Source organism: Crinia signifera, chromosome 4, assembly GCF_055691185.1.
Source record: "Crinia signifera chromosome 4, ASM5569118v1, whole genome shotgun sequence".
Taxonomy (NCBI): domain Eukaryota; kingdom Metazoa; phylum Chordata; class Amphibia; order Anura; family Myobatrachidae; genus Crinia; species Crinia signifera.
In genome coordinates, this window is record NC_139220.1 from 170328376 (window position 1) to 170356250 (window position 27875).

Consider the following 27875-nt stretch of genomic DNA (forward strand, 5'->3'; position numbering starts at 1 on the left):
TTAAGCACTTGCTTGGCACAGTTGCATGTAATGCGACCGGAACCATGAGTACATTACCTGGTCAGGTCACATTGCATGCACCGCACTGCCATGCAGGTACAGAACAGATTTCCTCTGGCTACGGTTTCCTCCCCCTCCATGTGATGTGGAAGTGATAGCGTGCATCATCACCAAAGTTGCACCAGAGTGCCTGTTGAGCTGCATCATGGGGCGCATACACCAGAACTAAAAGTGCTGGTACCCTCCCTCAGAACATGAATGCTTCAAGGGTAAGAGGGGTGTCTAATATACTAAGGTCCCCCTTAGGGGGAGTGGTTGCCCCTTAAAAAAATGTACTAGCTTAAACAATAATAAACCACATTCTATGGTGTTGCATAAAACAATATAAGAGTGTAGGAACATGGCTGAAGTGAATTAAACTGAGCTGGAAAGGTTGAGGAAAAGGAGCGCTTCACTAACACACTTCCCAGAAATACATTAGACAAAAACCACAAATACACACTATGGAAGTCTGAATATTTCTCCATTAGGTCATTTATAAATGGCACAGCTACTTCACAGAGCTTTATCTTCAAAACATTCATTTAAAGGACAGGCCTTTAAAAACACTATTTCCAACAAACAGCATCCGATTGCATTTACATTAAGTGCATTTAACACTGGTTCATGTACATTCCTGATTCCAAACTCCATGTTAAATAGGTGGATTTGATAAAGAGTCCATTGGATTCAGTAACAAACGTGGCCAGACTTCCAGCTGACAGCAGGCGATCCTTATAAGAAACCTATGTACACACAATGCTCTTTGCTCAACTTAAAAATTGATGGCTTTGCCAAATGATGCTGCGAGGTTTGCTTCCCTGAAGGCTTCCGACACGGTCTGTGAGGAAAAGACAATAAATGGGACTGACATGAGACGCTGCACATACCTCATAGGACAACGTAAGCAGTACAATGAGCGCGCCATACTTACAGGATGGGCATGACATACTCTGGCGACATCTTCACAGGAAGCACCATATTCCATGGCAAGAGTGGCTTCATTTATCATCTCCCCAGCGCCCTAGTAGGAGATAGAAGGAAAAACAATATGTAGACTGAACCAGCAATCCTATAAATAAAACGGCTAATACTGCTCTTCTATAGGAGGAATTAAAGTATTTAACATGCCAGCATCCACTAGATGGCGCTCAATGGAACAATTCAAGTGTTGCTCCATTGGCCGCTTACAGCTTGCAGCATGGACATAACTTATTTTGCTCTGTCATTTTAACGGGCTGATATCTAGTCTTTAACGCCTTCAGTGGCAAACCCAGAAATGTTTAGGTGATGCTTCAGTGGTAAATTTCCAGGATTACCAATGTCTCCCCCTCCTTGGCCCTGGGCTCCTTCCTCCTGGCTGTGTGCGGTGTGAACTTGCTAACGTCACGCCACACACAGACGAGTTGCTGGGGGCAGGGCCGGGCAGCGGCTGATATAGTGCACAGCAGCGCTGCCCATCCCTGGGAGACACAGCAGGGTTTTTTTCCTAGGAAGAGCTCTCCAAAGAAAACCTGCCCTGTGGGGAGCGCGCCCTTTAAAAAACCACCAGCGAAGGGGTTAAACAATACCACAGAGAATTTATTAGTTTGTTGCAGAAATACACTTTTACTAATCATTTTACAATGTTAAAAGCAGAAAAAACCTGATGTAACGATACAGGTAATGCAAACAAATGTATTTGTACTGAGATTATGTATACAGGGAAGAGCAATTTAGTTTCCTGCATATCATAGCAAATACAACCGCGATGAATTCAATGAAATACTGCATGAGTAATAGAAACTTACTGTTCCAAGAATGTGAGCTCCCAATATTCTGTCTGTTGTCTTATGACCGAGGATTTTCACCAAGCCATCTGTGTCTGCATTGGTCTTCGCCCGGCTGTTAGCAGCGAATGGAAACTTTCCCACTTTGTATTCTACACCCTGAAAAATGTAAAATGTAAGCAATTTAAAAACTTGTATTTGAGCATAAAAACAACTCAAAACAATAAAGCTTAGTGCACACTGGACAATCTATATTCCGCTCAACTGAATAAACGATATATTGTTTCAGTATTGGCAGGTGTATGCGATGGATAGGTATGTGAACAATGTTGTTTACAACACATTGCATCGGCTGTGGACCACAGTCGATGACTAATATATCTGTAGATATACTGGAGCATCGTTCTGATTAACATGAGATAGGTTGGCAGTTTATCACCAGGATGTGCTGGGTCATTCAAATAACCTTCCCTAGTGTTCACATTGGATCAGCAGCTTCAGCACTGCAGTGGCTGGTACACGAGTAGCTGTGAGGGGTTTTGGTGCCAGTGCTGTGATCATGGAGGGGTGGGGGAGTGAGTTGTCGATTGTGTGCTCTGACCATAGAGGTTGGGGTGTTTTTTCTCTTGATTCTTCTATTACACTCCATATCTGTAAATTATCACCACCTAAATTCATCTCTCCTCTCCCCATGACATCTCTCCAGCCTTACTCCTTTGTGTTTCCAGTTGTCTTTCATACATCTAGTCCTGGATGTCGCACACATTCTGAACTTGTAATGTAAGACTGAAATCATTCTTCCACCCATGACTTCTACCTTCCTCCCCTTATCCATTAAAGGCACTCAAGCCCACAGCCTGGAACTCCTCTATAACTCTTTCTTTGCCTTCCCTCTTATTCCTGCAGATTCTAAATCTGTGACACCTCCAGGAAACAGCTCTCATCTTGGAAAACTCCCAGACTCCATCACTTTGATTACCGTAACTATTCTTCTATCTGGTCCCCCCTTCAATGGCTCCTACAAGCCATTAGTCTGAAATGCTTTGAATTTGCCCTCAAAACTCACCTCCTACTCAAGCCTACCAGTTTGCCTAACTCTTCCCCATTTGCTACCATCTCTACACCTTATTTATAGCCACAATATTTTAGTGTCTGCCCCTCCAGGACATAAGCTCCTAAGCAAGTCCAGAATCCCCTGTATTAGCCTTCCCAACATTGCTCCCCTGTATTATCAATTCATTATCATGTAGGTTGTGGTTTTTACGGTTTTGTCAATAGCTGGACCTACAAATCTATATTCAGTTACTCTCTGTAAATTTATTGCAGAGGTCATTGCATAATATTTCATTGTGGACTTCTGTATTAGTTTTTATCTGTAGATTGTTAAATACTGTTCAATGTTTTCTCTGCTCACCTACTATGTATGGCATAGAAGACCATTGTTTTGGTGCCTAAAGGTGCCCATACACGGTACAAATGTTGGGTGCGATGAGATACGTGCTCCTGTCACACATCTCATCGCACAGCTCAAAAAGTGTGTGCTGCACATACTTTTTGTACTAGATCTCATCTCATTACATTGCAAAACCGATGCGATGTTATGCGACCGAATTGTATACAATAATTGTACTGTGTATGGGCACCTTTACATATAAAAAGATAACAACAAAAACCTCTAAAATATTATAGATATACCTCTTCTTTTAACTGCTCCTCTGTTTTACCAACCCAAGCCACCTCAGGGTGGGTATAGATCACAGATGGTACACAATTGTAGTCAATGTGGACTGCTCCACCAGCCATGCCTTCGACACAGATTATACCCTCATCTTCTGCTTTGTGAGCCAACATTGGTCCAGCTACAACATCACCAATTGCATAAATACTATAACAAAGTTCAAAGAAAAATGGTCAAAGAAAAATGAGAATGATCATAATTTAACTGTAAAAGCTATCTGAAAACAGGATATACACATGGGTTTAAATGTTCTAGTGGTAATAGAAACTACTAATATGACATGTTCAAAGACAGATAGGACAGAGAACTATAAACAAGATTTAGCCATTAAAAAATATAGCACATTATTGATGTAGGCCTAAACTAGTGCAAAGCTGCCTTCTAAACAGTTATCTTAATCCTAAATATAGCTTTAAATCAACGTCTCTCTAAGAGGGTAATTCAACTGCCGGGTGTGAACTGCAACTCCCGTGGAGATTTAACCCGTCAATTGCAACGTATCTCGCTCCTCCCAAATCATAAAAATAGACACAAAGTGCCAACTGTTTCGGGCGAGTTTTAAATGCTGTAAAAGGCAGTGTTACTATTATGATTCGGGTGGTGAAGGTCTCCACCTGCAACTTAATTCCCCTCCTACATCATGAATCAGAAATATAGCTAGTATGAACCATTCTAATGATTAGATAACATGAGAATACAACTAGTGACTCAGTCAATCCTTAGGCTTCTTCAGGTGCAGTTTTTGTGATACATGAATAGTAGGCAACCGGATTTCTAGAAACTAGGGGACTTATCATTCAGGGTGAGGCAAAAAACACCCATATTTTAAAGGTTAACAAAAAAGGGTACTTGTTACCTAGAACGGCGCCCATCGCGGGCATCGCATGTACATCGCATGCCATTATAATGGCATGCGATGCGACCGATGCCCGCGATTTCACATAGAAATGAATGGTAAAAGGTAAATCGCGTCAGTTGCATCGCATGCGGCCAAAAAACGCATGCGATGCGACCGACGCGATTACCGCGATTTACATAGGGAACAATGTTAAATGGCCCAATTGACCCGATTTCACATAGGGAACAATGTTAAATGGCCCACAGACCCCAAATAGCCACCCTGAAGTGTGAAATGGCCCCCCCAATTGTTAACGCCACCCCACGATCAACGTCAACTCGAAGCGTGGCGAGCGCAGCGGTACGCGTCCTCCGACCTTTTCATACCCCCACTATCCACGTCGGCGTGGAGTTGAGAATAGAAAGTGTGGCGAGCGCAGCGAGCCACCGAGCCCGAAGCGTGGCGAGCCCCGCGAGGGGACGCGAATACCTGTGAAGCCCGCGAGGGGACGCGTATACCTGTGAAGGTATCCGCGTGCGCTCGCCACGCTTCGGGCTCGGTGGCTCGCCACACTGTCTATTCTCAACTCCACGCCGACGTGGATAGTGGGGGTATGAAAAGGTCGGAGGACGCGTACCGCTGCGCTCGCCACGCTTCGGGTTGACGTTGATCGTGGGGTGGCGTTAACAATTGGGGGGGCCATTTCACACTTCAGGGTGGCTATTTGGGGTCTGTGGGCCATTTAACATTGTTCCCTATGTGAAATCGGGTCAATTGGGCCATTTAACATTGTTCCCTATGTAAAATCGCGGTAATCGCGTCGGTCGCATCGCATGTGATTTTTTTGGCCGCATGCAATGCGACCGACGCGATTTTTTTCCTTGCGATGCCTAGGATCCAAATCGTCAGCGCCGTTCTAGGTAACAAGTACCCAAAAAAGGCATGGTAAAGTTATGCCAAATGTTAGTACCTAATCTAATAGTTCATGGAATAGTTTATTTTTTTAAATTATATCACCCAGATGTTGGCCTTCATTCATGATACACTGTTATCAATTACTGTTATCAATATATTCTGTTGTCAATTACTGAGGTTTTGCATCATTCATTGGGCTTTTTATGTGGGCTTTTTCCGGCCTTATCGTTGCAATTGACAGGCAACAACACTCATTAGCCTCGTGAAAGACTTTTATACAGATCACAGAACCATCTGAGAGCTGAGGTCTACACTCATCAACCAAGAAGTTGATACTGTATATAAAATGGAAATCTGGGACTATGGGAAAGTATTTGTAGATGGGTAAGGAACTGGCTGTGTAATAGAGAACAGAGAGTGATAGTAAATGGCACAGTTTCAAATATGATACCAGTATTAAGTGGAGTGCCACAGGGGTCGGTGCTAGGGCCCAGTTTATTTAATATATTTATTAATGATATTGGGCTGGGATTTCTCAGCAATGTATCCATCTTTGCAAATGACAAAACTGAGCAGAGTAATAAGATCAACCGAGAATGTCTCCACGCTCAAAAGCGAACTTATTAAATTAGACGAGTGGGCTAAAAAGTGGAAAAAATGAGGTTCAATGTGGATAAATGCAAGATTATGCATCTTGGGAAACCTAACCAATGTGCTAGCTATAAACTAAGTGGGGAGGCACTGGGTATTTCAGAACTTGAAAAGGACATAGGAGTCCAAATAGACAACAAGCTGGAGTGTAGTGATCAATGTCACATAGCAATAAAAAAGGCGAACAGGATACTAGCATGCATAAAAAGGGGTATGGAGACTAGGAACTCAAATGTAATTATGCCATTGTACAAAGCATTGGTTAGGCCACATCTGGAATACGAAGTACAATTCTGGGCCCCTCACTATAAAAAGGAATTTGGAATTGGAAAAAGTCCAAAGAAGGAACTGTAAGACGCTCTTTTTACTCTAAGGAAGGACTCCAGGACACGGGGTCATGAGTTTAGATTAGAGGAAAGAAGATTCCGATCCATTAGAAGAAAAAAATGTTTTACAGTCAGGGCAACCAAACTATGGAACTCTCTCCCTGGAGATGTGGTGGCGGCAGACACAATAAATACATTTAAAATAAGGTTGGACAAACATCTATTGGTTAAAAACAAACAAGGGTACATACAATAGCATAATCTGTCCTTAAACATAACATTAAGTATACCATGGGAGGAAGCTAATATACCAAGGTTGAACTGGATGGATGTGAGTCTGTATTCAGCCTTAAATTACTGTGTAACTATGTAAGAACTATTAACAAACTGGATGTTGCTATACACCAATAAATTAGGATATATTCAAAACCAATTGAAAATAAGCTGTATTCCATGAACTTTTAAATGATGTACTTAAGTTTTTAACAACATTTACCATCCTTTTTAGTTAACCTTTAATATCTGGGAAGTTTTTTTGCCTCACACTAAATATAACCCACAGCAATTTTTTTCCCCAGCAAGGAGAGGTTTTTATTTTATTTTCATAAACAATGAATGTCCAGTTAGCACAATTACCAATGCTGTGTAGAATGTAAAACATAAACCTAGTTTGCTGTACAGGCCACAGTACATATAAGTACAGAAGCATGAGGAACCCCCCTTCCAGATTTCTATTAATTGCATAGGTCTCACACTTGTTTCAGAACTTCAAACAAAACATAACATTAGACAAAGACAGCTGTACATTTATGTCTGATGAACACCGAATACTTGTGTAGAAATACCACAATTGTTATGCAATTCCTCTACAAAGATCACAGCAAAGGCTGCAATGCACATACTGTATATTGGATTAGTAGACATCTTCTATACCAGTGGTAGCCAACCCTAGCCCTCGAGAGCTACCAACAGTTCACATTTTACAGACAACCTAGCTGCTGCACAGCTGCACTCATTAATCACTGACACATTTTAAAAGATACACAGATGGAGCTAATTAGCTCACTTGTGATTCTGTGAGGAGACCTGCAAAACATGCACCGTTGGTAGCTCTCGAGGACTAGGGTTGGCTACCCCAGTTCTATACAAAGGGGTCAAAAGGCAATAAAAGTATAGCCTCTTTGCGGCAGCACTCAAGTTTTAATCATCTTTATCAAATACATCATATAATTTATACAATTAAAATATTTGTCAAAAATGTAGCAACTAAATAAGAAAAGACAGACATCAAGGCCTTGCAGTTATGCTCTCCAAAATCACCACTAGTAAAGAATCTTATAAAGATGACAGTTTTGCCAAAAATGAATTAATTTGATGGTTGAAAATATATTGGTAAAGCATAACTTACCTGGTAATAAATGTCAAAAGCAATCTACAGTAACTGATTCAGCCTGGATGAGGCACACACAAATGAAGACACTTCCAGTTATCTGTAGAAATGCAGCGTGCTATGTACAGAAAGAAGAAACAGTTCTCATGCAGCTTCTGCTTCTGTGCCATTTGCTGGTGCATTGAATGGTGAGGGGGCTGCAGGCTGTTCAGCTTCAAAAGAACATAGATCCCCCCCTGCTGTTGACTAGTGCCAGCCTTTGGCCAGTCCGCCGGTGTGTACCCAGGGAAGCCCAGCCAATAAGAGGACGGGGAGGGAGAGAGGTGTACCTAGTTAGACTGAGAGGTGACCGCAGTCATGTAATGTGCAGTTTCCTGGAGTCTGGCATGGTGGAGCCAGTCTGGGTCAATGTGGGCACCACGGTACCCTGAAGTGTGCGACATAGATATACTACGACTGTTCCGTTTCAACCTGTTAGGGGCTGGATCACACATACCCTGACCCTGGGTAATAAAGACACGCTGCAACCAGTCTGTGCCCAGGATCTATGAAGGTCAGTCAGTTAGCCCTATTCTGATGATTATGGGCAGGATAGGGCTTGAAAGTCCACTATTGACAGACAATGGAGCCTATCCCGGTTAAATAAGGCAGAGTAACTGACTGAATGCTAGGGGTACTCTCTGTTGTAAAGGTGGCCATAAACACGCAGATTTATCTGCAGATCTGTCTGTTTGGAACAAAAACATGGTTATGGATGAGTACAAATCACAGTTGACCATTTGCTTGGAAATGCTGGAAAACTGACAACTGTCACTCATCCATAACCATGTTTTTGTTCCAACCAGCCAGATCTGCAGATAAATCTTACTAGTGTATGGGCACCTTAAAGCTGCGTCAATACTGCCAAGGCAGAGAGATAGCTCCTATTAGTGAGGTAGTCTAAGAGCAGGTAATAAAGAGAGCATAACGGAGCCCAAATCATTCTGGTGTGTTCCCAGCATTACAATTTCCCCAATTTCGATGCATCTAACGACCGACGGTATGTAAAAAGAGCAGAATTGTACAGGCTTTCAATGCAAAATTGGGTACTGATCGTGTGCTCCAATCCAATCGTGCGACCATTGTACCATTTCAGGAAATGGTTTCACGATGGTCGCATGATCATGGTCATTCTGGTGTGTACCTTACATTAGACCTTGATGTCGTTCTTATCTAGTTGCGACATTTTTGACAAATATTTTAATTGTATAAAATAAAAGGATGTTTCAATAATCCTTATCAAATACATGAGTGCCCCCTCAAAGAGGTTAAAGTTATTTTGCCTTTCTGGACCCTTTGTTCAGAAGATGCCTAATAATTCACCATCAGTTGTTGGAAACCCTGGGGAACACAGCCAACTGCAACGATTATGTCAATAATCATATTCCTATGATGAGAACTGCTGATGGTTCTTCAATTTATTACTCTATTTAATGACTTGTGCATGCACATACCGCCTCCTCTCTACTGCACATATACTGTAACATTGTGGGCAGCACAAGGTGATAAACCACTTACTTGGGGATTTTGGTTTGAAATCTGCTGTTGATTGGAATTCTACCCCTGTTATCCAGCTCAATTCCCAGGTCTTGCAAACCAAGGCTTTGAGTGAAGGGGCGGCGTCCAATACATACAAGTAAAACATCACAAGTGATCACCTCTTCCTTGCCACCAGCTGCTGCTTCAATACTGCCAGGAAAACAAAAAGGCATTCAATTAACTAACTCATCAGATGGGGTAGTAGAGATTTATAAACATACCGGAGTACTGTACACTGGGGAGATCATACAGACACTGTTTGCTACAGTGCAGAAATAAAAACAAGTAAGCACACCTCGCAAAAACAGGTTAGTATCACGATCCCAGAGCACAGAATACCGATGGACAGGATTCAGACAGTGGCACCACAATAGATCCTGGAAAGTAATTCAACTCTAATCCTAACCCACCATTCCCGCAGCCTTACCCTAACCACAGTACTTACCATATGGATACATCAGGATTCTGAGCACCAGGATATTAACTACAGATGTAGCCATGCTCATCTGTCCTACATAAGGCAGCTGGCCCAACAGACAAGGTGTGTCGCAGCGTGGGGAAGCATTGGCAACCTGGCTACTGTGTTATATGGCATCGCCAAGGAGTGTAATGCTTATGTTCATCCACTAGATGTCGCTTTTGAAAATCACCAATGTGCATGCATGAAGACGTCAATGAAATACAGTACAGTAATATAGGCCAAGAAAAAAAGTGTATTTAATGTAGATGCTGCTGGGTGGTGGGCGGCGGTGCGCGTCCTCCGACCTTTTCATTCCCCTACTATCCACGTCGGCATGGAGTTGAGAATATATAGTGTGTCGAGCGCAGCAAGCCACCGAGCCCGAAGCGTGGCGAGCGCAGCGAGCCCAGCGAGGGGCCGCGTATACCTGTGAAGTTATACGCGTCCGCTCGCCACGCTTCGGGCTCGGTGGCTCGCTGCGCTCGCCACACTATATATTCTCAACTCCACGCCGACGTGGATAGTAGGGGAATGAAAAGGTCGGAGGACGCGCACCGCCACCTCTCGCGGGCTCTCTGCGCTCGCCACGCTTCGGGTTGGCGTCTATCGTGGGGTGGGGTTTACGTTGTAAAATGTGGGGGTCTAGGGAATATTTTACATTGAATCCAATGTAAAATCGGGTCCCAGGGACCCTATTCACATTTGATTCAATTAAAAAATCGGGTCGGTCGCGTCGATTGCATCGCATGCGATGGACGCGATTTTTCCGACATGGAAATCGGTGTGGCCGTGCTAGGAAACAAGTACCGAAATCTGTCTTCCTACTCTTATTTTATTAAATGATGGCAATCATACTTACGAAACATCAATTTTCCCATCTGCTCTTTTTGTGGCACCAGTGACCTTTGTGTTAAGTTTTAATTTCAGACCCTGTTTTTGAAGAATGCGCTGAAAATTTTTGGATATCTCCATGTCAATCCCTAATCCACCAACATGGCCTAAGAATTCCACCGCTGTAACTTCTGATCCTAACCGTTGCCACACAGATCCCTGGAAATCAAAGGGAGGGGAAAAAAAATTCAAAAAAGTAGCTTTTAGCCGAAAATACTGTAATAAAACATGCACTATAAATACAATATTAACCAGTAACCTATTTATAACATATATTATAATATAGTATATTTAGGGGAGGGAAAGGGTTAATTAAATGTGATCTTATTAAATTTACCAATTCCACACCAATGACTCCAGCACCGATAACCACCATCTTCTCTGGCACTTTATTCAGGGACAATGCACCAGTGGATGAAACTATGGTATCTTCATCAATCTGAAATTAAGCACCACGAGATCAGCAGCAGATAACATATCGGTGTGTTTTGCACCAAATACACCAAAACAACAACAACAACATTCAATTGTATTCTACAAATAATAAATGTAGAACACATTTTTATATTTTATTTCAAATCAAAATCTGTTATATTCATCCCCTCCCTCTAATTAGAGGTATATTCCCCTCCCTCTAATTAGTGTATATTACTTTTCAAGTACAAGTGAATAATTGTTATTTGTGATAACCTCAATTCCTGGGAAAGGAGCGACCTCGGATCCAGTAGCGATCAGGATGTTCTTTGAGTTGATGATCTGTGTGCTGCCATCTGCTTTTGTTGCAGTTACTTGGTTTTTCCCTGTGATTTTTCCAAAGCCTTGAACATGTGTTACCTGTATATGAAATACTACTATTACTGTGTATACAAAAGCAGTTTTTTTTTTTCCACTACATTTTTAACCAACATTAAACGTGCTTATTTTATTGTGTGGATAATTAATACCCACATGTTCTACACCAGTGGTTCACAAACTGTGTGCCGTGGCTCCCTGGGGCACCTCATGACACTTGCAGAGGTGCTACGGGTTGGTGGCCCAGGACCAATTCAAATTATTTATGGTCAATTATTTATGGACAAAACCAGTTCTGAAGGCTTTCAATCATAAAATGTGTGTAGAAGCAGAAGCAAATCCTGCCCTTTACCACATAACTGAACCTAAGGACCACATATAAACACAATATATTTCTCTTTTTTTCTCCATTTTTTGGCCATGGGGTGCCGCAAAAAAATTTTTATACTCTAGGGGGCCGTGATTCAAAAATAGATTGTGAACCCCTGTTCTACACAATTCTCTTGTGCGATCCCCAGGGAAAACACTTATCATCATGATCCTCACACTACATACATGTATGGAATATATACTATATACCACATATAGACACACTTTGGAAACATACCTTAAGTCTATTTTCATAGCTTATTGGGGAAAATGGACGCACTGAGAAAAAAATGCTAGCACCAATAAAAAGCTAAATGCTAAGACATATTAGCACCAACAATAACAGAAGTGAATTCAAAATCTAATGGTTAGCAGGTCTTTCAAAGACAAAACTATGTAGTAATACGCTTTGCACTTAATATAGCTTCTTATGCAGTAGGGGATGGGTAAGGTTACACCCCAAAAGACAAATCATTCATCTCCTTCTCCATACCTTGGTGGGCTGGTCTGTGTCCGCTTAAATAGATTTAACAGTGAGTTTGAAAGATCAGAATTTATATACTTTCCTTACATTTTTTTCTTTGAGGGATACTTATCTCCCATAGCACACTAGAACTCTAATATACCAAAAATATTAAGCCCTCCCTTCCTTTTTCCATATCTCCATCTTGCTAGACACTAAAGCAGAACATAAACTTGTCTAATCTTTGGGAAATCAGACTCCCAAACAGCCAGTTTGTTCAATATTGGACAATTGTGTACCCTCCGCTGACTGTTCTTCTGGTTTTAAATATGCTTAAAATAGTAGTGAACCAATCATTGACCAATTATTGTGTCGTGCACGCTGCAGAAACCAGAGGTGTCAACTGATTGCCAGTGTCCCAGGATCCAACATGATGCGGAAGTAGGAAAATGTATGCAGGGCATCCGGACCAAAGCCATTAGCTGCTGAGTTTGGCAGAGGGATGCCACGGCATTGGAAGTGTATGCTTGCTGCAATGGGCAACAGCTTATACCCAAAACACATTGGGGCAGATTTATTAAGCTTGGTGAAGTGATAATGTAGCTGTTACTTTATCACCGGCCAATCGGCTCCTACCTGTGAAGTTACAGGCTTGGTTTGAAAAATGACAAGTAGAAGCTGTTTGGCCGGTGATAAAACACTTGATCACTTCACCGAGCTTAATGAATCTACCCCATTGTCTCTGTAAAATGTGTAAAAGTTTGGACCAAATACAACAGCTGCCAGACAAAACCGCTTAAGCAGAGTATACATTAGACCAGTGGTTCTCAAACTCGGTCCTCAGGGCCCCACACAGTTCAGATTTTCCAGGTCACTCGGCAGGTGCATTCATTACTCACTGACACACTTTAAAATATCCACCGATGAAACTAATTATTTTGCTTGATTCTCTGTTGAGACCTGGAAATGCACTGTGTGGGGTAATGAGGATCGAGTATGAGAACCTGTGCATTAGACAATATCATTAACACTTTCCTTTGAACTTACTCCCTGAGCTAACAATATAGTGCATACACATTACACATCCCACTGCTGCACTCCCAAGGCACTTTTCAATCTGGTAGAATAAGCCTAGATGGTGTGCACACACGGTGAGATTCCTTTGCTATGCAATCTTTGCTAACTTGTGTGCTATTTACATACAATTCATGCTATCTGCATTAGATTTCCACTATATAGTCATTGCTGCACTGTCTATCTGGGTTTTGATTTGTACTTTCCTGGGAGCGTGCATCGGGATTGCAATGTAAAAAACCTGTGCAATCTGTATAAGATCCCAAAGCAATTTTGACTATAGAGTCAAAATCTCATGCTGGATTTTACTGTGTGTAAACACCATTAGATTCTAAGAATTGGATTTGCCTACCATAATGAAGAACACAAACGACAGCTGTGATTCAGCCAGAAATCATTTGTTTAAAAGCAAGAAACTCTTTGTATAAACCATCTTTTCATTGTATAAAAAAAAGCCACAGAAGTAAATCATTGCCTATACAAATAGAGGGGAACCATTTCTACATGTATGAAACTGTAGAATGCAATTTGCATCAGGCTACCTTGCTTGGGCCTTATGTCACTTGTCTTGTTTCCCTTCCATGTAGATTGTAAGCTCCATGGAGAAGGGACTTCTCTCTTGTTCTCACAGCCCTCTTCGCTCACACTTGTAATACAGCTCTGCCCTTCTCAGCAACCTTCTATAACCACATCTCTTCTCACTTCTCTTCGAATGGCAACCCGCCCCCAGTAGTAGGCGAACAACTCCTTTGCTTCCTTACGTCTCCGCTGTAATGTGTATCAGAATTGTGGCACTAATTGTTACGTGTGCTCTGTTTTAGTTTTTTGTTACTCTAATGCATGGGTCTTCAAACTGCGGCCCTCCAGATGTTGTGAAACTACAAATCCCAGCATGCCTTGCCACAGTTTTGCTATAAGGGAGTGTTAAAACTGTGACAAGGCATGCTGGGATTTGTAGTTTTAAAACATGTGGAGGGCCGCAGTTTAAAGACCCATGCTCTAATGTTTAGTTTTGTATACCCGGTATTGTTCTAATGTGTGCTATATGTACAGTGCTGCCAACCAATTGTGGCACATTATAAATAAAATACAATAATAATATTATGTGGTCGGAATAATAGTGGCAGCCTTTATTCATTATAATATAAATAGTTTTCTGTAATTATCTGAAGTGCATATCTTCTTAGAGTAATTATCAGTTTCCATATAATAGTAGCTGATCTTCAGTCACGTTTTTTCTACCATGTGTACTGCAAGTGATTAGATAAATGCTAAAATCTAACCTTGTTCTGTTTAAACAGATGAGCAATGCCACCTGTAAGAGACTTTACTGCGCCACTCTTCTGTTCCATCATCTTCTCTAGATTTAAACGGATTCCAGTCACTGCAAAAAGGGAAGAAGGAAATAAAGATCAAATATCTACAAACAGGAGAAATCTTAAGAAAATTATAGACATTTTAAAAAACTCCTCATATATGACCTTTTCATATGGACAAAGTGGATCTTTCACATGAGAAAAAAAACAGTTTTACAATCCAATTGTTTCCTTAATTGGGAACTCTAAATTGACCACTAAACCCCAAAATGTAAAACTGCGTCTATAATTCTTTGAGACAACCCAAAATTTCACTGCTAATTAGTATTACCCATGCTCTCTCCCACACACTTCACTATAAATAACTGAGGCCTCTTCCACATCCTCAGTGAGCATCTTTAAAGTACTGTAACTCATAAAGGTCAAAAAGATGAGAGGCAGACTAGTGGCACTAATTGTTTTTCCCTGTATGCTGTAATCCACCAATACACACAGCAGATCCACAAAGCTGTCACAATCTCTACCTTCTTGGTTAGAGAAGCACCTTCCTCCTAACAGGACAACCCGCTACAAAGGTAGTGAAAGAAAGAGCATGATGGATCAAGTTACAGTAGTTTGGTATTCTACCAGTTTAATGTATAGCACAGAGGTTCCCAAACTTTTTTGCATCACGGCACCCTAGATTATCAGAATATTTGTCACTGCACACCTAGGTGCAAAGTTTGCTACTGAGAATTTCAGAAAACAATATTAAATTAAATAAGTTGTGCTTATATTTCATCCTTAGGTCCAGTTATGTGGTGAAGGACAGGATTCACTTCTGTTTATCCACATATTTTAAAACTGGAAGCCACAAGCTCTGGTTTTGCCTATTACATTGACCATAAATAATTTGAATCGATTCTGGACCACCAAACCGAGGCACCCCTGCAAGTGCTCCAAGGCATCCCAGGGAGCCTAGGCGCACAGTTTGAGAACCAACTTTCTTGGTGGGAACCACTGGTATAGCATCTAGATCAGTAATACACAACTTTAAGCATGTGGTCATTTCAAATAGTGAGAAAGCTATCATAACCAATACAATAAGTTAAAATGATCTATGCTTGCAAGCTAAGTGCATGCAGTGATCTTTTGTTAAGTAACTACTAAATGTATGCTTTAATCCTCTATAAGTGAGGCCGTTCCAAATATGTCAGGTCATTTAAAATTACTGATCGCAATCGACTTTTTATTGCAGACACTCTACCAGTGACATCCAACAGCAAATAAACATCAGGGTGATTTTTATTGGCTGCTACCACTGCTGAGCGTTCTCTGGGGAAACAGAGGTGACTTAATAGCTATCCTTTCTGTAGGGGACGTTTTTGGAGGTACAATGTATATGAGGGTACAAAGCATACGGGTATTTACCTGCGGGAAACAATGCTTGTGGGGGTTTTTCTGTGGGGGACAATGTGTGTGTGTGTGTGTGTGTGTGTGTGTGTGTGTGTGTGTGTGTGTGTGTGTGTGTGTGTGTGTGTGTGTGTGTGTGTGTGTGAGATCGTGTTTTGTTCCCTTTGGGGGCCCAAGGCCAATGCGTATGTTTTTGTTTCCTGCTGAGGACAATGTCTCATTTCAGCAGGACAGTACCCACAATCCTTGTCACAAGGCCGTGCCCACTTTCTGGCATCTCATGTCCCCTTTTCTGGGCATGTGTCGTTGGCGGGTTCAAATGGACATATTCAGTAGATCACAATAGATTTCCAGCTTTTGGAGTCAGGCCCTCTCTGCTGTAGGTGTTATATAGCGGTTTAGCTACTGGACTTTGCAATTATTGCTTATGTGTACTTAACTGCCTGCCCCATCATTTGCACTTATCGCCAGTTAAAACAGATTATTTATTTCCACCTTTATTAGGAATATTCTAGTAAACACCTTCTAGGAGGTCTGGGATAATGAAGTATACTCATTATAGATATACTTACTTTCCTAGATGGCAATAGTAGCCTACACTTTTTTAAATACTCTATATGGGTAACCTCATTATCTTGGTAAGGGCCAGTAAGTTAGCCAGGTCTACATTAACATGGTGGACGACACAGTACAGTATAAATTATACATAACATTGTGGAGTTTGTATATTCTCCCTATGCTTGCATGGGTTTACTCCGGGTACTCCATTTTCCTCCAACAATCCCAAAAAATATACTGGTAGGTTAACCGGTGCCCAACAAAATTACCTGTGTGCAAAACTATACATGTGGTAGGGAAATTAGATTCTAAGCTCCACTGGAGCAGGGACTGATAAGAATGTTAAAATATTCTGTGTAAAGCGCTGCGGAATATGTGAGTGCTATATAAGAAACTGTTATAATAATAATAATAATAATAATAATAATAATAATAATAAAGCTATTGAAATTCCAATAACAAATACTATGTATTTAATAAACTAGCCCAAACCCTACAAGGAGCACACACTCTTAGCATTTACCTTCAATTCCTCTGCTTGCAAAATCTTTTCCATGAGCTAAATGGTACAGATGAGAGTTGTTCAGCAAAGCCTGCAAAACAAAAATCGTATTTTACACAATTCTTAAATAAGAAAAAAAAAAAGAGTCAGAAATTTGGAAGCACATGATGTGGCTGCCTCAGGCACTAAGTACACGAGAGACACTATGCACACGTTGTATGTACACCATAGGTACACTTTAAGTTTTGAAAAATAAATATTATGGAGACCAATATGGAGTGCACAGCTGCATGAAGATCTGAACACCACACCACTAAGAACTATGCAGATGTTTTCCCAAATTCCAGCTATCGCCATCTTAGACTATTAAGATAAATTAGAATGTCCCTACTCTATGGAAACCAGCAAGTTTCTTTTTAATTTTAACAGATGGTGTACACTGAATGCACGACAGTATAACAAATAGCTGTATAGTGATGGTGGCCAGGATAACCTCCATAACCCAGTACAAGTGAGACACGGTATCCAAAGCAATACTACATTAAAGAGCAAATTGAAATAGCCCCACCTTCAATCATAAACACCCACGAAGAAAAAGAAGTATCTTACAGGGTGCACTGAGAATCAATTTATTTTCATAAAATATAACCTTTATTTATTATAGTATAAAAAGTTTTTTATCAGAAGGAGACTGTATAACCTTGTATCAGAGTGAAATATTTAAAAGATAGACAAGTGTGATAAAGAATGAAAAGACATGTGTACAATAAATTTAAAATGAAAAGAAAAATATGTAAATGTGTGTGTGTCAGCTTATTTCACAGTTATTGGCTTCAAATTGCCTTTATTATTAGTTGCTACTTTCTGCTGCTAGTATGTTGCAATTTAGCCAGCAGGGATTTATAGGATTTGCTGATTTTTAGAGAGGCTTTTCACTGTGTTTATTAAGTTTATCACAGTGTCAGTATTCCTCTTGTACGCCACGTTAAGCTGTTCAGTTACGTATTCCCACAAGACTGGATGAAGATTTTAATAATTATCTGCGCTAGGAAGTATCAGGGGAGACCCTTGTATGTATTTTGAAGGTTATGTGAGATATGTCCTTTTCATATTAAGGGTCTGATCTGTATGTACCCCATATCCGTACTTAAGCGACTTATCCGCCGGATCAGGTGCAATCAGACCTCCGATTAATTTTATTATTGGACCTCTCCACTTTCTAGGATCAACTTCTATTAAACAGCCTATGTATGTTAATACAGAATTTGTCTCCCAAAAATTAGCGATATCCTCACTGGGATCTAAATGGCTGCCTGATTTATTGTGTATTTTATAAGTTGTAAAGAGCGCTCAAAGGTCCAAGAGTGGTTTATGACACTCTTCTCCTATCAGTCCCCTCCTTATTTCACACCCGTTAATAAGCGGTTCTCCGCCGGTTAGCGCAGTAATTGGTAATATTTATTCAAAAGATTTTGTTCAAGCACCCAGATGGTTAGGTTTTATTAACTGAACAGTAAGTGCCTTAAATAAACATATTATAAGCATTTGTCTCCCATCATGCCGTGCCCGCTGAATACGGTAACTTAATGCTTCTCAGTAATTATATATGTGACACACAGCAATATTTTTCTCAGCACCCGCGGAGATCTGGGGATCCCTGTGTCTATACGCACAGTTCCCTCTTTCTCTGCAGGGCTGCGGGGATCGTGACAATATTTATGCAAGTCCCGGGAATCTTAATAAAAGGTACTGGTGCGGGAATTTTGCTTTCTTTTGCCACCTTCAATCATAATTGCCTACCTGACCCTCTCCATGTGGGAGAAAATGCTCTGTTTCTGGACTTCCCTGGTAATGTATGATTGCCAGCACCTGTGGGGAGCTAGATAAAGGTGTTTCACCACAGGTGATGGCAATTATACATTACCAGGGAAGTCCAGGAGCAGAGCATTTTCTCCCGCATGGAGAGGGTCAGGTAGGCAAGTATGCCTTCAATAATGTCCAGACATCTATGAAACTCAGAATGTGGCATTACATTTTAGTATAGTTGTATCCATTGTTGTTTTATGGATTTGATTTGTGCATTTTAGTACTTACCTTTTTTAAAGCCGATACAAGATGAGGGGTCTAATTTAGTAAAAAGTAACAGGGCTATTTTAATTTACATTCTCACCTGACATGGACCTTCTAAGGAAATTTTACAGTAATCTTTCCCTTTCATAATAGATGTAGTTGGACATAATATATACACTTATCTCTTTCCCTAGTCTCCACTTTTCTATATTTTACTTAGTTCTTAGTAAGTTCTTCTAAAATGAATGAAAAGTTGAATAAGACGGGTATGGGTGAAAACCGGACCAGGACAAAACCCCCGGACCGGACATCAAACCCTGCATTTTGGAGCTTGTAGCCTCCGGTCCGGGGGGTGTCCTGTCCGGGGGGGGGGGGCTGCCTGTCACACCTGTCACCAGGTAGAGGAGGAGGGGTAGAATAAAGCCTCACTGTATGGTCCGGGCATGTAGCAAAAACCGGACCACACGGGGAGGCTGTATTCACCCCTTCCCCATGTCCCTGGTGATAGCTATCACATGGACCCCGACCCCCCCCCCCCCGGACAAGACACCCCCCGGACAGGACACCCCCCGGACCGGACGCTACAAGCTCCAGACTGAAGATTTTGATGTCCTGTCCGGCGGTCCGGAGTGTAGTCCGGGTCCGGTTTTTACATTGTCCCGAATAAGACAGCTATACAAGATATAATGCGTTTTATATCAACCAACAAAGAACAATATAGTTGTTATCTACATACCTTTGATGGAATGCAGCCAACATTTAAGCAGGTGCCCCCAAGAGTTTCATTTTTTTCCACACAAACAGTCTAAAAGTAAGTAAGGTTTCATTTAATGGCAAATTAAAATCAATACCTTCATTCAACTTAATTATAGCATTTCATCACAATTATAGTTGGCCTAAAGTCGTAAAAGTAGTAACATTGAGTTGGCTGTTCCAGTATTGGACATACATACATTGTAACATAGGTGGTGAGGTTGAAAAAAATAAAATAAAAAAACATTAGTCTATCAAGTTCAACCTACTTTTAAGTTAATGCAGTGCACAGGTTAGAATGTTTAAATAAAAAATAAAAAATAATAATTCTAAAACAGAATCTGAACTGCCCTTAACGTAATGCAGTGGTTCCCAACTTGGGTTACACGTACCCCAGGGGGTACGCTGCAGACCTGTTGGGGGTACTTAAAAAAAAATGGTAATGGTGCCCGATGGCATAAAAGGCTCCTGTTGCCATGTAGATAAACCAAATTGCCTCACCTCCAGTTCTGTCTGCAGCGTCATCTGAGTCTCCTCATGCTTTGTCAGACCAGCAACTCACTGGGAGCTACCCGCACTGGCCACAGAAATCAGTGGGCTTCTGCCCAGCAGTGACACGAGTGGAGGAAGCAGCCTCATTAATCCTAAAGGCGTGAGTGGGAACGCTGGAGACAGCACACAACTGGAGGCCAGACACAGACGGACACGATTCCTGACCGCGCAATACTGCTCCACTACTCCTTAATATAAGGCCACGCATAAGGATATGCATATCGCTCACTTTTGAGCTATCCAAGTACTGTGGATATTTCAAATGAGAGGAGAGGTACTCATAAATGATAAGCCTAATCAATGGGTACGGGAGAGAAAATAGGTTGGGAATCGCTGCTGTAAATAATCCCTTCCTTCACAGAATATGTAACTTCCTCTCCTCAAGCCTTAGTTGGTGTCCCTATATGTATATATTAATCATATCCCCTCATAGACATCTCTTTTCTAACATAAACATGGCTAACCTGTCTTCATAGTCCAGATATTATTTGGGTGCTCAGAACCCTGTATCCTCAGGAAGCGGTCATCTATTAGAATGAACTTAGGTCTACAGTCATTAGGTCGACCCCACTAGGTCGACTGGCAGGAAGGGCGACCTGACTTAAGGTCGACATGGGCCAAGGTCGACATGACTTAAGGTCGAATTTGCATAAAGGTCGACATGAGGGAGGTCGACTGGTCATAAGGTCGACATGGGTTTTTAACTGTTTTTTGAGCCGACATGTGCCGACAGGCGGTATTTCATGCCCTACCATCCACTAGGGCGTGGAGGTGGTTATTAAAGCTGTGGCGAGCGAAGCGAGCAATGCGAGGGTCCTATCCTCATTGCCAACTGTGTCCATGTCGACTGTGTCGACATTCGGGTCAAAAAACAGTGAAAAACCCATGTCGACCTTATGACCAGTCGACCTTCCTCATGTCGACCTTTATGCAAATTCGACCTTAACTCATGTCGACCTTGGCCCATGTCGACCTTAAGTCAGGTCGACCTTCCTGCCAGTCGACCTAGTGGGGTCGACCTAATGACTGTAGACCTAAGTGTGGTCTGACAGATGTACCGATTCCGTATCCTCTAGCTGAGCTACATGTCTCGTTACTCCAACTCATGTTTGAATAGTAAAAATCCCCCATAACTAAGCTTTGCCCTGGATCATTTACCTTGACTATTTGCTTTAAGAGTATAGCTTCATTCCTCTCCCTAATATCAGGTGGTTTGTAACCATTCCGATCAGCAATTTCTTTACCTCCACACATACTTCATACTTTGTTGTCTCCAGTACCCTCGTACCTCAATTATTTTAGGCATGGATTCAATGTTGTATAAATGTAAACACAAACCCCTCTGTCCCACCCTATTTTTCCTGAAATGAGTATAGCCATCCAGATTTACTGCCCAGTCCTGGATATCATTCCACCATGTCTTTGTCATACCTATAATGTCATATTGCTCCTCCAATGCTACTAGTTCTAACTTCTTGCATTACCAAGCAAACATTTTAGCCTATTGTCATCCATCGTCACCTTTTTTTTTTGTGCAGCTATGCTTTTATTATTTGGTGGCGTTATCACTGCTTTACATTTTAAGTTAAGCTTTTCGCTCCATCCCCAGGAATCTTACAGTACCCGTCCTTACTGCTCTCAACACCTCCCGTAATCTCTTGATTTTTCCGCCCCCCCTCAGACACCTAGTTTAAAATCTCCTACAACCTCCTAACCATTCTGTCCACCAACATGGCAGCGCCCCCCCCCCCCCCTCATTCAGGTGGGCATACAATTATGAGAAAATAAGTATAGTGCAATTGAGTAAGGAAAGACAATTATCTGTACCACTTCCTCCTACCTGCAGCATACATTAATGTGTGTAATAACCAAGCAGTTTTGCATGGGAAATTTACAGAGTTTAAATGACAAATAAACCACATTACAATGGAATTAAGAGGAGCTTTACCAGTGGAAGTATTGCCTAAAAACAACCAATGAGATTCTAGCTATCAAATTATAGAACATATATTATTAACGATAGCTAAAACGGATTTGTTCCTTTGATCAAGAGCTCCACATTTCCTTTTATCTTATAAAACTAGCCAGAGAAGTGCATGCATGTTCTACACACACACACACACACACACACCACCAAGGGGTGAAATTAAATTTCTTACGCGTGCCCACGTCTGATCCTTTGTCTAAAGTGGCAGGAGATTGCAGGGCTAAATTAAATTGTGTGTGTGTGTGTGTGGGGTGTTTATTACGCCGTTTGCACAGAGAGGAGCCAGGTTCAGCAACTTAAAACAGCTAACCACGACTAAAGACCTGACTTTCTGCACAATTGTTCTCGTCCGCATTAGTGACTGCGAAAAGAAGTAAGTCTCTTAGCAGTAAGAATGGAGCAACAACTGCTCCGTAGGGCACTGGCAGCTGTGTGTAGAGAACAATGGAATTCACCCTTTTGAGTCATATATAAACTGAAAAAATGGGAATACATTCATTTAGATTTACAATAACAATGGTTGTAACATAGTCAGCATGCCCTGACCAGCTATATTATAAGCAGTGTTTGAGTTACATAATGCATCCTATGGCAACAACTCACCTGGAAGCCCAGCTGGGCAGCTTTGATAGCAGCGACATAACCTCCGGGCCCAGAGCCAACCACTGTTACATCTGCATCCACTAAAAGAAATAAAGAAATATATGAATACTAAACACTATGAGGGAATTCACTCTTTTTTCTGACTGTCAGAACACTTCCAGCAGTATCGTCCAATTCGACTGTTGGTATTCAATCTTCCAACTGTCTTGTGGATTGGTGAAAACAACTGTAGATTGTTTAAAACAGACAAGGATTCGACAATCTAGCGTCTGTTTTTGACCATGCACATTCAACTCTTTAAAAAGTGTAATCTGCATAGGCTTAAATGCACCTGAAAATGGACGCATCAAGTAGGTGTGTGCGCCAATATTTCCGACTGTCACAAATATTTCCGACTGACTCTGCTGTGGTGCTTCTAGCACAGCATGATCTGTATTTCAGGACAGCTATACAGAACAGACCTGTGCTAAAAGCACCACAGCAGAGTGACATCCCAGACAGGAAAGAGGAACTAGTATTTGAAAGATGCAGGGTGCTAGAATGATCACTAGAAGTACAGTATTTAAATCTTTTATATGATCAACTAATTCAGTTGATCATATCATAGCCCAGCAGCTGTTGCAAGCAGTGTTTTCTTTTGTCAAATGGGCCAAAAAATGACAAAACAACTTAACTTAAAAATAATAACAGGTGTGCATATTGAATTTGACAATACACATAACTTACACGCTTGGTCAGCGTAGGTTCGAAGTGGTACAGCACATGTTGTTTTCAACCCAGGTGTGACCCGGCTGAAGGGAGTCTTCTGAAAATGCAAAATAAAGTTTCCAAATTATTACAAATGAAACAATTTTTTTTTTTTATTATTATTGCTAATTCTTCCCAGCATCTCTTTATTAAATTTACATTACATTTAAATCACCACTTTCAATGAAATCCTAAAGTCTGACTGAACTGCTCTTTCCTCCCAAGGAGCCCCAGGAGATCCACGTCCGAAATTCGGGGTGTATTTACCAGTGGTAGCATTTTTAAGCTGCAGCATGTTGGTGCCTCTTCAGGGACTAATTTCACATTTTGAGGATGTAAAATGTAAAGATTTTTTTAAATAAATTTACTGAAAAAGATAATACATTTCAAGAAAAAAAAAAAGGGTTTTATACATTGACTGATTTAGTTTAAAAAAATATACAAACTTGAAAACTTTTTGCAATTAAAAAGAACTGTCACATAAAAGTACACATGCGCTAGTCAAGGGACAATAATATTAAATCGAACACACTTCTGGTTTTGCATTTGATATTATTATTGCCATTTTAAATCCTGCTGCATTATCCTCCCACAAACAGTTGCTACGGGGCCTAATTCAGTTCTGATTGCACAGCACATTTTGGAGGTTATTCTGGCTTTGCAAGTCATTTTAACGCCGCCTGCCCCCCCCCCTCCCCTCCTCACACACACGTGCGAATAGATGGTTAGCGTAAAAATCCATTTGCAGCTTGCAAAAAATCATTTGATGGCATGAACCCGGTAATTAGGTGCGATTTGAAAGCGGTATTACTGTACTCACAATATTAGTGAACTGGGCAACACATAAAGTTGCAACCATGACCTTGTTAGTTCAATTAAGGGGGTGACAGCAGGGATTATGTTCCTTAGGCCACCTACTCTCTCAGGGCCATCTAGAAAACGTGCTACCCTTCTCCCTGGTGTGTGGACTGCTAAAGCTGGGTAGTGGGTACACACTAGGGGAGTATTCAATCCCGGCAAATATTTCCGCCAGGCTGAAACCGACAAGATTAGGTGGAATTGACAATGAAACTTTTCAATGTTGGGTCAGTTTTTCTGAAACTCAGTGGATTGTCAAAAACGGCTACGGATTCAACATCCAGCACCCATTTTCAACAATGCATATTCCACTTTAAACAATGTGGAATCTGCATGTGGGGAGTCACTGAGATTTCCACCTGTCGGAAATATTGGGCAACATTGAGAACCCCCCTATGCAATATACTGGGCGGATTCTCCAAACTAAAAATGCCGTAAAAACCCAGTTTTCTGGGATTTTACCGCATTTTCATATGCAGCAAAGTCCCACTGCTGGGGCTTCGCTGCGAGGGGTTACACCAGTTCAAGGTGGCGTAACCCCATGGAAGCCTATGGGCTTCCCTTCGAGTCCCCCACCACCCCGCGCGCCCCCCACCCGCCAATCCACACTGCCCTTCCCTCACCTGTGTCCGTGCAGCCTCCTGCTGTGTTGCCCGGACGTGTGATCGGAGAAACGGAGCACCCACAAAGCGGGTAAGGGTTCAGGAAGGGAGGGGGGTCCCACTGCACATCGCTGGCCATCGCTTTTGCGTTAATAATTGCATATGTTACTGCATATGCGATTATTAACACTGCGAGTACCGGCGATGTGCAGCAGGAGTTATTAGAGAATCCCGCCCCATGTCTGGTCGGAGAGCACATGCAGACCGGTCTGTATTGCCGGCACACACTGGAGCGATGTAAGGCTAGAAAACACTGAGCAATATATTAGTAATATTAACACTACCAATATACCGCTAAAATCTTCTAGTGTCTATTCTCAATATCGTCAATGATGCACGCTGTAACGATATTTAGCATACATGCTCGACGACCCATGGGAGTGCACATTTTGAGAGCACAAGCAGATGTAAATCCTCCTCATTGGACAGCATATTACTCAGTAATATTATCTGTATGTGCGTCACGCTCACACAAACATACTGTACTGATCCATTCTACAAAATGACATGCATGCTCCACCCCCCCAGAGCCAGTGACACTGTGCTCTTAATTTTAGACCATAGGGACCCTGCTGTTTTAAAGCCCACAGATACACCAAAGCCTATACTAGTTCTGTCTTGAGATTACACTGATTCATAACAATAAATGATGGATTTTGCCAGACTCCACAACTTAGCGAGGGGCAGCACAGAGTGGCTGTGCCTGGAGCAGAGCAGCGCAGTGTACAGTATGTCTGCGGCTGGCTAGCTGCAGTGTTGCCATACATAAGAAGTGAAGGTCAGTTATTAGTTGGTCTCCCAGGTGCAGGCACAGGGCTACTTGTCTCCTAGGCCCAGGCTGCTGTCACCCACACTGACATTTGGGGCAGGAATGTGACTTGCCACTGGACGGGGGGAGATCGGCGGACCTGTCGCTGCTCCTGCCCGCCCGGCCTTTCTCTTTACCTTACTTAGGGTGCAATACACCCGGCTCCAGCTAAGCATTTTCTTTTCGTATCAGGCTAACTCTGCTCCCAGCCTGGGCTTCTTTGGATCAAGGACTTCACCAAGTACGCATGCGCAAGGGGGAGTGTTGCGCTCGCAGGGCACTATGGGAAACGTAGTTTGTTAACGCTAGATTACGAGCATGTCACGTGATTTCCGAGCGCTGCCGTGCCGGGTTGGTGGCGCTCTATCTAGTCGTCTCGTCTGTCGCCTATCAATGAAGATAAATGCCAATTGTTCAACCTTCCCCCATTCTCTTATTTTTTACCATTAAAATAGCACTTTAAAAGGCTATTGTTTTAAAGTATGTGAATAACCAAAGTAAATGCAGAATTTTTTATATATATCATCTATATCTGTATGGCCCTTATTCTGGTTGGTGCGGTAATATCCGCGTGCGTTCGTGCCGCCGATGTTTTGTGTCTGCGCATGTGCAGAGGCGTCTCTGCGCATGTGCGAGCGGGGCGTACGGCCAAATCCCGCATGAAATGTGAACACACCGAACAGGGGGTGGAGAGGGGCGTGAAGGGCTATTTGGGCTCATTACCATATGCATACGCCCCGCGTTTCATGGGCGTTCCCATGCAAACGCTGGGCGTACGTATGGTAATGCGGCCGTGACGCACGTGTAGGGGGCGGACATATGACATCGCCGGATGTCAGCTGCCCGCCCAGATGCCTGCTTTTGCACGGAAAAATGTCCGTGTGGTCTGAGATTGCGGGAGCTGGTGGACCACTCGGTCCTGCATTTGATGGTCTGCGACCATCGAATGATGGGGGAGGTTCCCTGAGATGGAGGAGGCGTATTCCATGAAAAATACACGTGCGGTCCATTCGGCCAGCTTCTTACCGCGTACGGACGGAGTTGGCGATCCGTATGGAAGGCGGGGTTTCGCACGCATGGTCCTGGCCGCATATTCGGATCCGGCCACACCGATCAGAATAAGGGCCTATGTCTCGATGGGGCAGATTTATTGAGCTCGGTGAAGTGATACAGTGTCTGGTTTTTATCACCGGCCAATCAGCTCCTACCTGTAATTTTTCAAATCAAGCCTGTAACTTCACAGTTAAGAGCTGATTGGCCGGTGATAAAAACCAGTTTATCACTTAACCGAGCTTAATATATCTGCCCCTGTGACACTGCCATATGCCAAATGCGTCATTTTAGCTCCGCCCCCCACAGTGCAATGCCGGTATTTTGGGTTGGGATCATTTGGTCTACAGCATGAGGGTCGACAGTCATTAGGTCGACATAGGAAAAGGTCAACATGGGTCTAGATCGACATGGTTATAGGCCGACAGGTCATTAGTTTGACAATGTCTAGGTCGACAGTCAAAAGGTCGACATGGGGTTTTTCACTGTTTTTTTACCTGAATGTCAATACAGTCAACATGGACACAAGCAGAGGAGCTATAGACAGGGCTATTTTTCAGCAGGAACCCAGGGGTAGATTTATTAAGTGGAGATAAGGGGCATATGCGCTATCCCCATGCGCTAAAGCAGGGGATAGTGCTTCCCCTTATCTATGACACCCGCTGAGCGGGTGACTAGCGTGCGGCGGTGTGGGGCAGGAGGCATAGCGCAGCTACGATATTTC

At 42.2% G+C, this 27875-nt stretch overlaps 1 protein-coding gene across 1 annotated transcript; it reads right to left on the minus strand.

Annotated features, from left to right (window-relative positions):
* Positions 1-506: 506 nt before the first annotated feature.
* Positions 507-26392, minus strand: DLD (dihydrolipoamide dehydrogenase). Its single transcript, XM_083182949.1, has 14 exons — positions 26239-26392; positions 23753-23831; positions 23027-23106; positions 19868-19936; positions 17083-17152; positions 14577-14677; positions 11286-11429; positions 10933-11034; positions 10564-10754; positions 9224-9394; positions 3504-3693; positions 1830-1967; positions 974-1063; positions 507-880 (listed from the first exon to the last, which is right to left on the minus strand). The coding sequence occupies exons 1-14, from the start codon at positions 26275-26277 to the stop codon at positions 815-817; spliced, it is 1530 nt and encodes a 509-aa protein (XP_083039075.1). The 5' UTR covers positions 26278-26392; the 3' UTR covers positions 507-814.
* Between the last annotated feature and the right edge of the window lie 1483 nt (positions 26393-27875).